This window comes from Lepidochelys kempii, chromosome 3, assembly GCF_965140285.1.
Source record: "Lepidochelys kempii isolate rLepKem1 chromosome 3, rLepKem1.hap1, whole genome shotgun sequence".
NCBI classification, from domain to species: Eukaryota; Metazoa; Chordata; order Testudines; family Cheloniidae; genus Lepidochelys; species Lepidochelys kempii.
In genome coordinates this window covers 116,139,081-116,158,173 of record NC_136382.1, presented here as the reverse complement: position 1 = coordinate 116,158,173, position 19,093 = coordinate 116,139,081, and the positions used below count along the sequence as shown (strand labels likewise).

The 19,093-nt window shown below is 41.8% G+C and overlaps 1 protein-coding gene across 10 annotated transcripts in view; it reads right to left on the bottom strand.

Annotated features, from left to right (window-relative positions):
* Positions 1–19,093, bottom strand: part of ESR1 (estrogen receptor 1) — a 257,789-nt gene that overhangs the window by 142,421 nt on the left and 96,275 nt on the right. For all 10 annotated transcript variants that reach the window (XM_073337674.2, XM_073337671.2, XM_073337679.2 and 7 more), the window contains one exon: positions 2,035–2,225. In XM_073337674.2, the coding sequence (XP_073193775.1) occupies positions 2,035–2,225 (191 nt within the window). The remainder of the gene's footprint in view (positions 1–2,034; positions 2,226–19,093) is intronic.

Genomic DNA, 19,093 nt, shown 5'->3' with positions numbered 1-19,093 from the left:
AAGCAAAATTTTCACCTGATACCTCCTTGTAGCAGAGTTGCTATAGGGAGGTACAAAACCTTTGAGAAAAAAAGACCTATGCTGATGAATTAATTGGGTTCTGCTGTATTTTAAGTCCTTTCATTTAAATACAAAGAAATGAAAACAGATTAAAAAAAAGTGTTACAGTGTTTTAGACATGCACCCCATCTTTTCTACTGGAAACAAAGCATTTAGCACTTCACAGGATTAGGCTTGTGTGTGTTACAAAGTAGTGAAAAAGCTGCAAGAGTCTTCTGTGCTCACATATGAGCTGGAGGTAATGTATAGAGATCACCCAAGTTTCATACTTGGTTAGTTTGTATTCAGAAAGAAACAGGTGTTTCAACTTTTTCCCTACAGAAGTAAAACTCAGAGGCTAAGTATGGTTTTTAGCAAGTTTTAACTGCTTCTTACCTACATTTGGAGCTGAGCTGAATGAAATACCAAGCATCAAATGATTTGCCCAAGACCACAGAATCAGTTGTGTGACAAAGTTCCTCCTCTGCCTTGGTGGGTCCTGAGCTTATTGGTGGATTTGCTTGCCTCAGAGGTTCACAGCAGTCCTCAGTTTGGCCACTTTTGCTAGTGACTCAAACCAGCTGTTCACTCAGCTAACCTCATCACTGGCCAGCATAAGGAGACAGAAGGAGAACAAACCCTGCAGTCTCTGCTGATCTACCTAGTGGGTCGGGGGACAGACCAGGGACCTTCCCCTCTGGTGGAACCTACAGTCCAGGACAACTCCTCCTGTATCCAATAGGGAGTTGGAGGGGGAATGGGGGGGAACCCAGACCTGTCCTCTACTTTGGGTTCCAGCCCAGGGCCCTGTGGATCACAGCGGTCTACAGTGTTTCTTGTAGTGGTCACACAACTGTTACAATTCCCTGGGCTACTTCCCCATGGCCTCCTCCCAACACCTTCTTTATCCTCACCATAAGACCTTCCTCCTGCCAGAAAGCATTTGTATTCCTCAGTCCTCCAGCAGCACGCCCTTTCTCTCAGCTCCTTGCATGCCCCCCACTGACTGAAGTGAGGTCCTTTTTAAGCCAGGTGTCCTAATTAGCCTGCCTGCCTTAATTGGTTCCAGCAAGTTCCTGATTGTTCTGGAACCACCCTGTTACCTTACCCAGGGAAAAAGGACCTGCTTAATCTGGAGCTTATATATCTGCCTATCACTTCCTGTAGCCATCTGGCCTGACCCTGTCACAGTTGCCCAACACACACTGTGAACCCAGGATAGGTTTAGCTACCAGATTTCAGTTTTACTTCTGCCAGGCGTACTCTGTTCCACAGGGTTTTACCTAGACAGTGCAGTTTTTGGGTCAGTTTTCTGTGACAGAATGCCGTACCTCCCTGTGTGATACTAAGTGACAAGGCACAGCAACAGCCATGAAAGAAAAAGACATGAGGGTGACTCTTCTCACCTCACCCCCATCCTAACTGCTTGCAGGACACAATATGTTTTGAAAAGGAAACCTCTTATTGAGTTTGCATTCAAAGAAGTGATGTCCTTAAGTTTTGCCTTGAGCTGAACTATCTTGCTAATCTAGCACTTGATTTATAATAAATCAATGAGCAAGAATTAAGCTGCACTCCGACAGGGAATTCACAAGAAAAAGGCTGTTTCAGATAAGGAATATTTACATAAAGAGCTGTGCAGAGTATATGTGCAAAGGGAAGACGGGAGGAGGGAAGAAAACAACCCAGCAGTGTTGAATAGGATTCGGCATAGAGTTTTATTTTAAAATTAGATTCCTCTCCAGTGCCATGATGAGACATACACAAACCCAAGGATAGAAAGGAGAAGTGTTTTGTTTTTTTAAATCTTGGACTAAACCAATTACAATGTTATTAGTAAACAGGATCATAAATGCATGTGGGTGAGCATGTGGTTGTCAGCTTATGAATGATTCCTGGAGAACAAAACATCATCTATCTATAGTCTCCATACCATCACAAATACACACAATTCCCTAGGAACAAGGAACTTACTATATTTCCACAAGTTATTACCTTGAATGCTTCTTTTGAAGAAGGCCTTACAGCCCTCGCAAGACCAGACTCCATAATGGTAGCCTGAAGCATAGTCATTGCACACAGCACAGTAACGGGTTTCTTTGGTGGATTCCATGGACAGGCTGCCCTTTTCACTGGTGCTGGACATCCTCTCCCTGCTCCCTTGTCGCCGGTTATCCGAGCTTGGCCTGTAAAATGAACATTCAGTGAGTTTATTGACATTAAAAAGTCTCATTCCAGCTGCTGAGTTACTTTAATATTACTTTTACATGTAAACAATTGCCACAGGCATGTTATATGATCATAAAGAGGAAAGGAGGAAAAGGAATAGAAGTGACCTGTGGGATTGCAAATGGAAGGGAATGTGGTCAGTGACACACTGTTGAGATGTGGTTCAATATTTATATAGTGGAGACAAGACTGCTTTGAGAAATGGAATGCAACTGGCTGAGACAGAATTACTAAAAATTTAATATATTACTTACCAAAAATAAAATTTAATTTTCAATTCTTGAACAGATGTCAGTTATCTTACCAGGATCACAGGACTTTGTCCTAGCCAGTTACACTGTGTTTCTGAATCTAACAAGTTGGACCTTCCTCCAGGTTTTACTTTTAGGTGTGACATGTCCTCTACCCCACTTTGAGTGCAGCAGGATTCCCGTTGTTTTTTTTTTGTTTTGTTTTGTTTTTAAATTAATGAGGCATGTGGCACAAACAGCAACTTCAAGCTCCTAGCCAAAACACCAACAATTTTCCAAAGATTCCTACTCTCAAATGCCATCTTTCATCTAGCTAAAATTACTCCGCAACATCGGCTGCCACTCCTCCCAAGTATGCATACCAGACAAAACTTCCCAGAAGCATTTCCACACCACTCCCAAATGCTGCCACCCATACCTGTCAAAACTCTTATGCCTGCCATGCCCAAATTAAATTGGTATTCAACTGCTTAGAAAAGATATCACTTATAGAAATATAGGGCATTGTCATGATAGCCTATTCTAAGCAACTTTACCTGAATTATGCCAACAATTCAGTTTAACAGCATTTTTGAAGTCAAGCAAAAGCTTTTGCCTCAAGTCCTGTGCTCCTGTTCATTTTGGACTTTTTAATATTCATCTGTAGTTTATTTGTGACTTGTGTAAGTTGAAAACAGCTGTGAACAGTGAAATGCTGACATGGCAGAACTCTGGCTTTTTGGAGGTTCTAGAAAGTGCGCAGAATTCCTGATACTTTGCATATTATGGTCATGCTTATGGTAACATTCACTTGCATGTTTTCGATGCTATTAAAATTTAAGAGGAGGAAATGGTGTCATTGGTTTAAAAAGTGTTATATATACACTAGTGTCCATTCTTCCTCCCTCTCTAGCTCTACTTTTTATCCTTTCCTATTATTCATTTTATTGTCCTTCATTGCTAGGATTTCTCTTTGAAGCTGTTTTACCTCAGTGTTTCATTTAATCATCTCTTTTACTGTATCACTTCACTACTTCTCCCATGTTGCCTAGATTTATAAAGCAAAAGAAGTTGAGCATTAATCAAAGAAGCATTTTTGTACTTTCCCTGTACCCTTCCACCACAGCCACAGAGATGCCAGACCATCCCTTTTCTGCCAACACATGGAGCTGCCAAACCTGCTAATACCATCACATTGTGGAGGAGAAGAGACAGCATCTCCACACTTCAGTCTTTGCTGCTTTTCTGAGATTCCCAACCCTCCCACTGTTTCCTGGTATGAGGGAGGGAATGGGACCCACTGGAAAGGGGAAGTACATCACAGAAACAGGGCCAGCTGGGAGAAGAGAATGGTTCTGACAGGGGAAAGGTGGACTAGTTTGGACTCCTAAGCAGAATTCATGGCCTAACTCTGCCTCAGTGTGACCACAGATCTTCCCTCGTCTCCCAGCCCCAATAGCCTTGACATAACTTCAAAAAGCCCTATCCTGGAGGGCTGTTAATTTTGTGCATTATCAGTGTTTTAACTCTAATGAAAAACAAAAATAAGCTAAGAAACAAATGCCATCTTTAGCCACATTTTAACAAGGATAACCTATTCATTCACCTAAACTGATGTGACTATACACTTAACTATTCATCAAAATGATTAATGGATTTCAAGGCTAGAAGGGATCATTGCGATCTAGTCTGACCTCCTGTCTAGAGACCATATAACTTTCCAAAAATAATTCCTAGAGGGTATCTTTACTTCAATTGCCACTAAAAGAATCCATCATGACCCTTTGCGAGTTGTTCAGTGGTTAATTACTCACGGTTATAAATTTATGCCTTATTTCCAATAGATGGAAGTTGAAACTAGACTGGATCATGTTACACCCTTCTTTGATAGATTGAAGAACCCGTTATCAAATAGGTGTACTCCATTAGGTACTTCTAGACTGGAACATAGGTATCACTTAACCTTCTCTTTGTTAAGGAAGTTGGTGGCGATATGGGACTTCAACTACTCAGACATCTGTTGGTAAAATAACGTGGCAGGGCACAGATTATCTAACAAGTTCTTGGAACGTGTTGGAGACAATTTTTTTATTTAAGAAAGTGGAGAAAGCTACTAGGGGAGAGACTGTTCTAGATTTGACAAATAGAGAGGGACTGGTTGAGCATTTCAACGAGGAAGACAGCTTAGGTGAAAGTGGTCATAAACTGGTAGAGTTCATGATTCTAAGGAATGGTGAAGGGAAAAAACAGCACAATAAAGATAATGGATTTCTAGAAGGCAGACTTTAGTAAAGTCAGGGAGTTGGTAGGCAAGATCCATGGGAAGCAAGTCTAAGGGGAAAAATACTTCGAGAGTGAAAATACTTCAGAAAGACATTAAGAGCAAAACTATCCCACTGCATGGGGAAAATAGGAAGTATGGCAGGAGACTACCCTGTCTTAACCAGGAGCTACTCCATGATCTGAAACACACAGTCCTACAAAAAGTGGAAACTAGGGCAAATTACAAAGGATGAATATAAACAAATAAGTATGTAGAGACAAAATTAGAAGGGCCAAGGCACAAAATGAGATTAAACTAGCTAGAGACACAAAGGGTAACAAGAAACATTCTACAAATACATTAGAAGCAAGGGGAAGAGCAACGACAGGGTAGGCCTGTTACTCCACGAGGGGAGGAAAACAGAAAATGTGGACATGGCAGAAGTGTTGAATGACTGTTTCTGTTTTCACCAAAAAAGAAAGTCACAATTGGACACCTAACTTAGTGAATGCCAGTGAAAATGAGGTAGGATCAGAGGCTAAAACAGGGAAAGAACTTAAAAATTACTTAGACAAGTCACCAGAGCCTGATGAAATAGCTCTTTAGTCAGCTCCTAGAGTATCTGAGTCATTAGCGATTATCTTCAAAACATCATAGGACTGGAAAAGGGGAAATATAGTGCTCATCTTAAAAAAAGGGGGAAATAAGGACAACCTGGGGAATTACAAACCAATTATCTTAATTTCAGTACCAAGAAAGATAATGGAGCAAATAATTAAGCAATCAATTTGCAGACACAGAAGATAAGTAACAACCAGCATGGATTTGTCAAGAACAAAACATATCAAACAAACAATAGCTTTCTTTGACAGAACAACAAGCCTTGTGGATGGGGGAAAGCAGTAGATGTGATATCTTTACTTTATTAAGGCTTTTGATATGGTCTTGTGTGACAGTCTCAAACAATCTAGAAAAATACAACCTAGATGGAGCCTACTATAAGGTAGGTGGATAACAGGTTGGAAAGCCATTCCCAGAAAGTAGTTATCAGTGGTTCACAGTCAAACTGACAAGGCATATCAAGTGGGGTCCCACAGGGATTAGTTCTGGGTCTGGTTCTGTTCAATATCTTAATCAAGGATTTAGATTATGGCATAGAGAGTACACTTATAAAGTTCACAGATGATACCAAGCTGGGAGGGGTTGCAAATGCTTGGAGGATAGGATTAACATTCAAAATGATTTGAAGGAAATAGGAGAAAATTCAATAAGAACAAATGCAAAGTACACCACTTAGGAAGGAACAATCAGTTGCATACATAAAAAATGGAAAAGAACTGTCTAGAAAGGAGTATTGCAGAAAGGGATCTGGGGGTCAGTATATCACAAGCTAAATATGAGTGAACAGTGTAACACTATTGCAAAAAAAAAAAAAAAACCACACAACATTCTGGGATGTTGTAACAGGAGTGTTGTAAGGAAGACATGAGAAGCAATCAGTACTCCAGTACTGATTAGGCTTCAACTGAGTATCAGGAAAAATGGACACAAATTGGAGTAAGTCCAGGGAAGAGCAACAAAAATGATTATAGGTCTAATATGACTATGAGGGAAGATTGAAAAAAAAATTGGGTTTGTTTAGTCTGGAGAAAAAAGAGACTGAGGGGGCATGATAACAGTTTTCAAGTACATAAAAGGTTTAGATGGAGAAGGGAGAAAATTATTCTACTTAACCTCTGAGGATAGGACAAGAAGCAATGGGCTTAAATTGCAGCAAGGGCAGTTTAGGTTGGACACTAGGAAAAACTTCCTGTCAAGGTGGTTAAGCACTAGAATAAATTGCCTGGTGAGGTTGTGGAATTTCCATCATTGGAGATTTTTTTTTTTTTTAAGATCAGGTGAGACAAACACCTGTCCAGGATGGTTTAGATAATCCTTAGTCCTGCCATGAGTGCAGGAGACTGGACTAGATGACCTTGAGGTCCCTTCCAGTCCTATGACTATGAAGCTAAACAGAGTGATAGACTCAAGGAGCTCAATATCAGGCATGTTTTCTAATCCCTTGATCATTCTCATGGTCTCATCTCTGAACCCTCTCAAATTTATCAACATCCTTCTTGACGATGGACACTGGAAATGGAACAGTATTCCACCAGCAGTTGCATCAGTGCCAAATGCAGAGGAAATTAACTTCTCTGCTCCTACTTGAGATTCACCTATCTACACATCCAAGGATCGCAGCAACCTTTTAGGCCACAGCATCGCACTAGAAACTTCTGGTCAGCTGATTATTCACCATGACCCCCAAATCCTTTTCAGGGTCACTGTTTCCCAGGATAGAGGCCCGTACCCTGTAAGTATGGCTTACATCACTTGTTCCAGATGTACACATTTACATTTAGCTATATTAAAAACAGTGTGCTTTCAAGCAGTTTACCAAGTAATGTAGATCAACAACCTATAGTCTTCATTATTTCCCACTCCCCCAGTTTTTGGGTACCTGCAAACTTTATCACTGGTGATTTTATGTTTTCTCTCAGGTAAAACACTTGATAAAAAAAAAGTGTTAAATAGCATAGGGCCAAGGACTGATCCCTGCACCCATTCAGTGATGATTCTCCATTTACAAGTACATTGAGCCCTATCTGTTAGCCAGTTTTAAACCCATGTAATGTGTGCCATATTAATTTTGTCATTCTAAGGGTTTTTTTAAAACCCAAATACTGGGTACTATCAAGTCAAATACCTTACAGAAGTCTCAGTATATTACAGCAGTACTATTACCTTTATCAAGGAAACTTGTAATCTCATCAAAAGGGGAAAAAAAGGTAGAATCATAGAATATAAGGGTTGGAAGGGACCCCAGAAGGTCATCTAGTCCAACCCCCTGCTCAAAGCAGGACCAATTCCCAGTTAAATCATCCCAGCCAGGGCTTTGTCAAGCCTGACCTTAAAAACCTCTAAGGAAGGAGATTCTACCACCTCCCTAGGTAACGCATTCCAGTGTTTCACCACCCTCTTAGTGAAAAAGTTTTTCCTAATATCCAATCTAAACCTCCCCCACTGCAACTTGAGACCATTACTCCTCGTTCTGTCATCTGCTACCATTGAGAACAGTCTAGAGCCATCCTCTTTGGAACCCCCTTTCAGGTAGTTGAAAGCAGCTATCAAATCCCCCCTCATTCTTCTCTTCTGCAGACTAAACAATCCCAGTTCCCTCAGCCTCTCCTCATAAGTCATGTGTTCCAGTCCCCTAATCATTTTTGTTGCCCTTCGCTGGACTCTCTCCAATTTATCCACATCCTTCTTGAAGTGTGGGGCCCAAAACTGGACACAGTACTCCAGATGAGGCCTCACCAATGTCGAATAGTTTGACAAGATCTGTTTTCCAAAGACCCATGCTAATTGGCATTAGTTATATTACTCTTTCAGTCTTATTAATAGAGTCCCATAACAGCCACTCTTATCTTGTCCAGTTTTGAGGTGCTTTCCTTCCGCTTCCCTCATAATGGGAAAAAGCTGCTCAGTGGCTCAGCTTTGGGGGAGTCCTACAGCTGTGAATCCCCTATAGTAACGCTCACTTTCTACACACAAACTACTGTTAACAAAAGAAAAAGTGGGGTTAAGTGTTTCATTGCTGTTGCCACATGCCAATCAGATCTGAACTACTTGTTCCTGATTCCTGACCTACTAGCAAGGTTCAAATGTTTGCCAGCTACTCCAATTCAGCTGTACAGGGCTTTCTGCAATTAAGTACAAGTCATTTTTAAAAAAGGTTACAGTAAAAGGCATCTTTATTCCAGCAAACATTTGGAGATCTTCAATCATTGGGGTAGCCCACCAAACCATCCAATATCAAAGCACCAAACTCATTTAGGAGCCTAAATCTTATTGATAGGCTTTGGACCAGGCCCAATTCTCTACATTGCACATTCACTCTAAGGTCCCAAAGCAATGTCCTACTCTGACCATACATTTTTTATAATGGCACCATCACTGGTTCCCACATTTGAGGAAGTTAGGATTTCCCAGTGACTCTGTGAAATTTAGGCAGAGTTTTTCCAAAGGTTCACTTTCATTAAGAGCCTCACTGACAAATGCATAGTCATAAGGTTCCTTCTTCATTGTGATCTTGATAGGGAAGATTTTATTCTTTACCAAAATGTTCATGCATTTTCCAGAAATGCTATAAACAAACTGAAATATTGCAACAGTTCTCTTATCTTGTTAGTTACAGAATCACATACAGCTAAGACCCAAACACAAACAAGAATGCAGAATGGTTTGGAATGGAGATTAGAGTGAGTCAGAAGTTATAGTTGTATGCACTGGACGCTCACATATTATATCATTTTTCCACCCCACAATTTGTGATTAATCCATCTTGGTTTGCATTCAGAATTATATCTAAAAATCTGAACCAAGACCTTTACATGTTATTCGTTTGCCTCCGAACATTGGTGTCTCAAGATACTTCCCTGACAATTCACCACAACTGACTATGTATACCTTTGGACTGCTCCTGAATTACACAACTTCTGACATATTTCACATTGCTTTTGACTCCTCAAACACTTTACGGGTGTGGTTTAAGATGTTGTAACATGAATATTGTATCTAACAAAGCCCCAACAACCTATTGCTGAATCTTGCTAATTCACATGAATGACTGGAGACCCATTGCAAATTAATACATTTTGGAAAATACAAATAAGCAAATACTTAAAGTGGAGATAATGCAGCATGGAATATGCTTTGTTTATTTGATCAGTGTAGTTTAGCTTTAATTATTTACATAAATACATTTCAAGGTATACTAGACATGTAATAAATTGTAATACTTTCTGTAGTATAATTTGCAAATAATGGAATTTTAACATCACACTTCTCTACAGCACAATTTTAGCTGAGATGTGGGATCAGAACATCTTTGTGTGCAAATTTTAGGGTATGCGGATTAACAAAGCATGAATGAGAATGAATGTATTTGACTTATTAACATACTGCCCTACAAGGCCCTGAATGGGTTAATGTGGGCCACAGAGGGCAGTTAAGCTATCAGGCTGCACCGGGAGGGTGGGCCAGACTTAATTTAGCATGAGTCATAGCTAGAGGATTACTTTAAACAGAGGAAATTTAGAGTAGAAAGGGGCTGTACTCCCAGAGAAACTCTGCAGTCACTCCCTGGGAAAAGAGAGACCAGAAAAATCGAGGAGGAGGGAAGTGTCCTATCTCCAGGAAGCAGGCTGAGAAGGAGAAAGGGAAATAGAACAGACAGGCTTCTCCAGGGGCAAACTGGAAGCCTAGCTGAGAGTAGGGGTGCCAATTTTGGTTGGATGTATTCGTGGAGATTTCATCACATGACACAACCTTTAATTAAAGATGAATCTTTAATTCCTGGAGACTCCAGGCCAATCCTAGCTGAGATGGGCACCCTGATGACCTGCAGCCTGCCTGAACTGAGTGAGGGGAGGAGTGTGCCAGGACCTGCATCCGGGGATTGACAGAGGCACAGAAGGGCAGCAGACCAACACCTGTGACAAGGGGGCTGCCAGCGGAGCTGAAGGTTTGTTTTTTTATCCATTTTTAGGTGGACTTTGGTAAAGGACTTAGGTAAAGTCTGTGGCCCCAGAAGGGGCAGGGCTCTAAAGTGATCCGGCTGGAAAGTCAGGGTGCTCTTATGGCTAGAGCTGGCCGATTGAGAGTGGGGGAAACGGAGGCAAAGGGCAGCGCGATGCCACATTCATCCAGGAGGGAGGAGTTGGGGCAAAACTTTCTACATCACCCCAATACCCTGCAAGCCATGTGATGGTAATGGGTCCAAGACAACACTTTGACAGTACCAAAAGATGAAATTCTCTAAAATGAGTTATTTTCATAACAGTCTTGCATCACATCTCATATTAAAGTTGCTACATATGTCATAGATAGGAGATTTAGATATCCTTTGATTTAAAGACCCTCCCCATGGATTAATCTTTCTATATACAAGAAAACCTCTCTTCTGGAGCATAGAATCTGTTTATGGCATTTGGACACTGGATGGTACTGATACATGAAGAAATCAGTCTACTCCTCCTCAGACAAATGGAAACATCAGCAACTGAAAGGATGTTATATGACTGAGGCTACAAAAAAGGAGCAGCTGTAGTATAAGAATAGTGGATCTATCACTTCCTACATCTAGGATCTACAAAATTTGAGAAGTGATCCAACCCTGAGCTCCAAAACAAACTTGGGAATCTAGAAAAAAATTCCTTATCAACTGACTAGAACAACATATCTGAAAATATATACAAACATGCCATAGATGTATATACTAGTGTTATCCAATATTACATTCTCCAGTGGATTTACCGAACCCCAACTGGTTAAACTTTATGAGGCTAGTACAGGAAGACAAATGCTGGAGATGTGATTCAGATAATGCTCAAAGCATGCTCTACTACAGTACACTTTGGGAGGAATTCATCTGACTGGAATTGCTACTGAACTACAATGTAGACATTGCTCATTCATTCACTTACTTAGATATCCACTGCATCTATGTGCAAATTCTACATGTATTACATATTTTTTAAAAAAGGATTTATAGTACAATAAAAAAAATCTTAAAAACAAATCTCCAGGAAAGCCAGACAACACAACCAACCCAAGCCATTTATTAGACTCTCCTTCCTGGCTTCCCTCCCCAGAAACATCACTACTCAAAACATCCCCTTTAGAAACAGACAACAAAAAATAATGGCGTCCTGCAGCTTGTCGTAAGGGTCTCATAGCCAGGCTCTGATATACCACGAGGGGAAGCAAACTGCAGTGCCACAGACCCCACACCAGAAATACGCTGCTGCCAGCCCCTGCCACTTATTGCAGAGGAGCGTTGGCATGAGCTTTGCATTATCACAACCAGCAAAGCATCACAGGAGGAGATAGTCAGTCTCTGGGTAAAGAGGACACAACCTATCTACAGCTTTAAATTCAAAAGCAGTTTCTTGAATTTCACCCAGAACTCAATTGCTAGCTAGTGCACATCATGAAGCACTGGTGCAACATGCTCCCTGCAAGAAACTACATTCTGCTGTAGATCCAGTTCTGAACAATTTCAAGGGTAGCCTCATGAAGACAGGGCCGGCTCTACCGTTTTTGTTGCCCCAAGCAGTGAAAAAGCCTGCCGCCGCTGAATTGCCGCTGTGGATGGCAGGAGAGAGAGAGAGAGAGAGCAGCTGTTGCCAAATTGCTGCTGCCGCAGAAACCCTACCGCCCTTTCTGGCTGCTGCCGCAAGCACCTGCTTGGAATGCCGGTGCCTGGAGCCAGCTCTGTGTGAAGAGCACATTGCAACAATCTAACAGAGAGGTGTCAAAAGTACTGATGGCATCACCATGTCCAAAAGATAAGGGCACGGCCTTTTTGTTACCATGCAACACTAGTCTTCTCTTGGGGGGGGGGGGGGGCGTCAGGGGAAGCCAACCAAATGACCCAGAAAGTAAAAACCAAACATAGCATGGAATTTGTGACTAAAAATTAAAGGTTCCCTTTTGTGCATAACAATAATTTTGGCATTATTTAAATTGAAAACCTTCTCTGGAGCTGTAGTGTGACCAGATTATATACAACAGCAGATGGGGGCAAGCCACTGCTTTCCCGCTCCCTGACTCCATTTTATAACTCCCTTCTGTAACAAGCTAGCAGAGTCTACTCAGAAACCATATGCTTAGCAGGTTACTTCTGCTGACTCTCAGACAGGTAGAGCTTGTCTTTTCCCTGGCTATACTAAGGAGGAGTCTCTCTAAACAGAGGGATATAGGGTCTGGGTTGGAGAAGTCCTGCAGTAAAACCTTAGGAACAGCCTAGTTTGGGGGAGGGAGGACTTAGTCCGAATTTTGTGTTGTTATTATTTCAACTGCCAATACAAAAAAACAATCCCAGGTCAGTTTGGACTCTAAACCAGGATCTTTGTGTCCTATGCTAACGTGAGGTAGGAATTCAGCCTGTTCACAAACCTAAAGACATCTAAGATAAGAGGGAGGGCAGGTCCCAGGGTTTGCTGAGAGTAAGGGAACCCTTGTTAGAGGGAGTGAGGGAGATGCAAGTTAGTGGGATTCCCAGCTTTGCAAACAAGACTAGTCCACATTTGCAAGACTAGGCTGAAGTTCACACACATCAAGCCTTGAAACCAAGGCCCATTTCAAGTATAACTGAGGTTGACTGGGAATATTTTGTACAGCTGTATTCATCATTAGTATGGTATTGGTCTACTCTCCAAAATGGAATTTATGATTCTAGAATATCAATTTCCATTTGATACAAAAACGGTCATGCTAAGTGATCTGGACAAAGTTAAACTTTTTTTATAAAGTGAGGGCGATTTTACAAAAATGGAAACTAGCAAATAAATTAAATGGTAATCGGAGATAGAAGATTTAGCCAGACTGAAAAAAGTTACTTTCTAGCTAAAAAGCAAAAAAAGTAGACTTTGCTAAAAATTGTGAGGGTCTCTCTTCATTCTAATTAAACTAATCATAACATGTATCGAACAGCAAAATAATATGTAACAGCCATGGAAGTGAGCAGGGGTTGGCAACCAGGATTCCTTGATTTGGCTCTGCTTCATTGACTTTCCCAAGGTCAGACAGCAAGTTGACAATCTGGCAGCAGTTTGTCCAGCTATAAAAATGAGTATAATAATATCTGTCTTAAGTATTTATAAGGCACCTATTGCCTTGGTATTTATCTCACAAGAAAGCTATGAAGTGTTGTGGGGACATGGTCAACCACAATTATTCCCAAAATAAAGAGTTTGAAAATACAGGAGGCCACTGGATGTCCCCTTCTGGGTTGGGACTGGGCTGCCAGCTAACCAAGCAATTGCCTGGTGGATCAGTTCCCTCTATGGGCTGCAAGATCATTCTAGACCCCTTCCCCCCATATTCTGTACAAATTATCTCAATCAGAGGAAACAGATTGAGACACCTGAAGTCTGCCAGAGCAAAAAAAAAAAAAAAATCAGTGCAAATTCTCAGTACAGCAGTTCTTCCAGCCACCTGAGAGAACCTGCACCCCCCATACCGCAGCTGTGCAGGCTTCCTGCACCAGTAGAGGTACCTCTTTTCCCTCCCCTCTCACCTGAGCGATGCTTTGGGCCCTCTCTCCTCCCTTCTCTCTGGCTGAGCGTGAAGAGGGCTGAATGGATGAGCAGGTAACTGGCAATGCATGGTGAAAAGGAATGAGGGATTAATGGCTCTGGGGGAAATGAGCACCTAATTTGAGACACCTAAGTCCTGATTTCTCAGAGTGCTGAGCACGATATATTTTCAAAATACAGCTTCCAATTGACTCTTGTTGGACCTGTGAATTCTCTGCACATCTGCAAATCAGACCCCAGGGTTGGAGGTCAGGCACCTAGAAACACATTTGGTTTTAATGATTTTTAAAGCTGTCTGTGGACGTAATGATGAGAGGAGGAAAGTACAGGTTCAATGATTCCTCTTAACAATACAAAATAGAACCAGCTTGAGCCCCCACCCAGAAATCTGGGAGAACTTAATACCACCCCTGGGAACCCTCAAGAGGCAATACTTCCCCACTTGCAGGCATTGCATCTGTGATTAGCAAGAGAAAATTTTATTAAAGGGGAAAGGGAACCAAACATTAATTTGGGAAAACACGACACCACATTCAAATGCATATGACCATAAGCAAACCTGACCCCACAGTACATTGAACAATGTCTTTTGCCTCAGTTTCCCGCCTTGCAGTGGGAAAGTCCAACAAACAAATGTTCCTTTATCACTCCTTCTCCCTCTGGTGCACCCCACTCACAGTTGGCTGTCCTAGGTTAGTAAAGACCCAGAATTCCAAGGTGCATTCACAGGGGTCACCTACCCAGAAAACAGGGAGACATCAAGCGATATCTCTGTGCACCTCTGCAACTGGCAGTTTGCCACTGCCTCCATTGCTTTTCTCAACAGCCACTGGTCACTCACAGCCATGTTCTTAGGTTCCACCACTTAACCCAAGTCTTTAGGGATTTCAGTGAGTAGCAGGGAACCTCACCACCAGTACAGCCTCTGCATGGTCTTTCATTTCACTACTGTTCCTATAAGCAGGTCTAAGGGTTATGCCTTAAACCTGGTATCAGTGATTCAGCTCTGGCAATGGCTGAACAGAAATGATGACTCTCAGTTGAGTTTAATCAGCACAGTCTTTAAACACTGGGGAGGGAAAGGTCAAATGGCATCCACACCACCCAGGAGGAATGCTTTTCCGCACCCCGGCTCTTCTTCAGTCAGGGTAGGCTAAGAACAGTTCTGCTGCCCTTTACTCATACAATAAGGATAACAACATACCTCTAACCCAATATGCCACCATCTCTTGTTATTCCAGAGAGAATGCAGTGTTTAAATAAAACTTACTTAAATATAGAAGGGAAGCCAGAGAAGTAAGTCCCCGTCATCTCCATTTCTGCAGCACCATTTGGGTTTCCTAATGACTCACTGTCATGGGGCAGCCCCCAGCAGGCTGCAGCACAACATGCACACTTGCCTCAGTTTCCCTTTATATGACCCATGAAAACTTGCAAAGAAATGTTGTCTCATCAAGAGATTCAAATCCTTTTATTTATATAGAAGTACCACATTGCAAAGATCCCACACAATAAAAACTTTTCCTCTCAAAACCATGAAGTAAAACAAAGTTAAAATGCAGCTGCTCTCCAATCCCATTCAAGGGTCACTGTTCCCAGGTCACACACCAGAGAGCTATTAACCATTGTGCCCAGTTCCTTTAGCCTCATTCCAGGGCCCACTCTCCACACCTCCTACCTGAGAGTTCCAAAATCTATTTTTCTCCCACAAGTCTTTTCCTGTAGTCCCACACCAGGTGTCCCATGAGAAGGCTCCCAGCAGGGTTCCACTCAGCCAAGCCTCTCTGCCTGTGATTCCTACTCCTGGGAACTTCCCCTAGGACCAACCCCTTTTTCCTGGGCTCCTCCCACAGCCCTAAAATTAGGTCTTCTGCCAGAGGGCCCCCTGCAGAGTTACACTTCCCAGGCCTTCATGCCTGTGAGTCCTACCCCATCTCCTTGGGACCTCCCTCCAGAGTCACTACTTGCTTCTGGGCCAGGCTTGTGCAGAGCATGCCAAGCATTCCAAGGTGCTTCTGCCCAAGGCTTCCTGCAACATGGCAGGTTCCCCAGCACTAGCCAGTGCTTCAACAGTTTCCCTCAGAACCATCACCAGCATCTCACAGTTACTACTGCTGCTGCTACTCTTCTGGGTTCCTGCAGCTCTTTCCCTTAGGCAACTCTCTGCCACCCCTCCTGTATCATCTCTATTCCCAGGCAGATATCACCTGCCCCTCCTGACTCTTTCAGACAACTGTCACCCACCCCCAACTCACCTAGTCTCCCTGGTGCCCTCTCTTAAGCCTAACTGGAGTCACCTAACCAGTAACAAGTGCACTGGCCCCTTCTCTCTTAAAGATCCAGTGTCACCATGTGACATACACCCTGACCCAGTTTTTTTTCTCTTATATTATTATTGTTCAAATGGCAATTTCATACAAATGGCATGTGGTCTTTCTTCTACCCACAACAGATAAGAATCAGGAATCAAAATCAAAATAAAAAATCCGATGAAGTGAGCTGTAGCTCACGAAAGCTCATGCTCAAATAAATTGGTTAGTCTCTAAGGTGCCACAAGTACTCCTTTTCTTTTTGCGAATCAAAATTTACCTCTAGTCAACATTTTTCATACAAAGATAAGAAGCAGCAGCAACGGTAACTGAATTTTTGCTTTTAAGGCTTGACTGTGTTTGGGAGAATCCAGTTCTACCCAGATTTTTAAATGTGATTATAAACTGAGTGCATTTTGTACCATTTTCTATTTTGCTGTCTTTTTTAAGGACCTGCACAAAGGCCTTTGTGGGATGAAATTCCTCTATCCATAAATCTGCTTTTACTGAAAAATACCACTGTATGGGAAATTAGCTTTATTAGTCCCCAAGAGCAATACACAGAGGTACACAAAGCATTACTGACAGACCTCTACTTGAATGAGGCTAAATTATATCACAGTGGGTTTCCACTAATTGATGAGAATAAATTAATAAATAACTAACATGCTAGCATAGGTCAATGCCTGCCAGAGTCACTCAGAAACTAGGATGAAACTGTTTTTTTTCTCCCCCTGGAATTGTGCAGCTGGATTTCAGAGACACAAGTACAGCCTCACCTTCCCCTCTTTCTTTTGGAAACTAAGTGAAAATGGCTCCTGCTGAACCTCCTGATGATGGGCATCTAGGAGAAATGCTATATGACTCTTAACTTATGAACTAACCCTAATTTCAGACATGAACTACATCAGAGGAATCATAGAATTGCAGGACTGGAAGGGACCTTGAGAGGTCATCTAGTCCAGTCCCCTGCATTCATGGCAGGACTAAGTAGACCACCCCTGACAGGTGTTTGTCTGCTCTTAAAAATCTCCAATGATGGAGATCTCACAACCTCCCTGGGCAATTTATTCCAGTGCTTAACTACCCTAATAGTTAGGAATTTTTTCCTAATATCGAACCTAAACTGTCCTTGCTGCAATTTAAGCCCATTGCTTCTTGTCCTATCCTCAGAGGTTAAGGAGAACAATTTTTGTCCCTCCTATTTGTAACAACTTTTTATGTACTTGAAAACTGTTATCATATCCCTTCTCTGTCTTCTCTTCTCCAGACTAAACAAACCCAGTTTTTTCAATCTTCCTTCATATGTCTTGTTTTCTAGGCCTTTAAATCATTTTTGTTGCTCTTCTCTGGACTTTCTGCAATTTGTCCACGTTTCCTGAAATGTGGCACCCAGAACTGGACACAATACTCCAGTTGAGGCCTAATCAGCGTGAAGTAGAGTGGAAGAATTACTTCTTGTGTCTTGTTTACAACGGTCCTCCTAATATGTCCCAGAATGATGTTTGCTTTTTTTGCAATAATGTTACACTGTTCACTCATACTTAGCTTGTGGCCTACTATGACCCCCAGATCTCTTTCTTCAGTACTCCTTCCTAGGCAGTCATTCCCCATTTTGTATGTGTGCAACTGATTATTCCTTCCTAAATGGAGTACTTTGCATTTGTCCTATTGAATTTCATCCTATTTTCTTCAGATCATGTCTCTACTTTATCCAGATCATTTTGAATTTTAATCCTATCCTCCAAAGCTCTTGCAACCCCTCCCAGTTCGTTATCACCCGCAAACTTTATAAGTGTACTCTCTATGCCATTACCTAAATCACTGATGATTGAACAGAACTGAAGCCAGAACGTGATCCCTGTGGGACCCCACTTGATATTCCCTTCCAGCTCGACCATGAACCACTGATAACTACAGTCAAGCTGAAAGGGCACACTGAGTGGGGTCCCGCAAGAATCCATTCTGGGATGGGAGGAAGATGGACTTGGGGTTAAATACTGGCATGGTACTCAGATGATCCAGGTTCAACTCCTAGCTCTACCAGTATAACCCCTGGGAGGGTCACTTAATGCATCAGTTCCCTACCTATAAAATAAGGTAGCCTTATCTCACAGTGGGGCTGTAAAGATAAATATGTTAATACCTGTGAAGTGTTTAGATACTGGGGGGGGGCAATTACATAACAATATAAACAACACCATGAATCAGTTTGTGGGTATCTAGAGCAAAAAGGTGTTCATGGACATGAAAGAAAGACTGATTCTGAATATGGTTCTTGGTCTGAGTTGAACATTTCACACTGCTCTAACAGTGACATCTTCCTTTCCTATCTATGCAAGATCAGTAATTCCAACTATACCAAAGGTAACTGGGTGAAAATTAAGGGCCTATATATACAGGAGGTCAGACTAGGTGACCTAATGGCCTTAAACTCTATGAAACTATTATTTTTGTCAAACTACCAGCAGGGAAATTAGTAGGCCTTTTTAAAACACTGTTGATCTGCCAGGCATTGTCTCTGAACTCCACCTTCCCAATGAGTATCATATTCTTCTGGAGGGGGGGAACCTACTGGCTGGGGCACAGCCCAATAACATTTAGCCTTGCTTCTCACAAACTTACTTGAATTAATGTTACTTTACACTTTGTAACTTAATCCTACTAAATTTGTAGTGAGTTTCATATGAAATAAGAGGGTATAAAATGCAACTGAGTATAGCTGACAAGCCTATAATGACTAAAGACAGAAAGGAAACATGCCCCAACTGCTGCATAAAGATAGTATTTAATATGAGGGCCAAATTCTGTTCTGGTACTCAGGTGTTATACTAGTCTGTGTGTGAACTGACTCCAGTGGCGTTACAACAGATCTCCCCA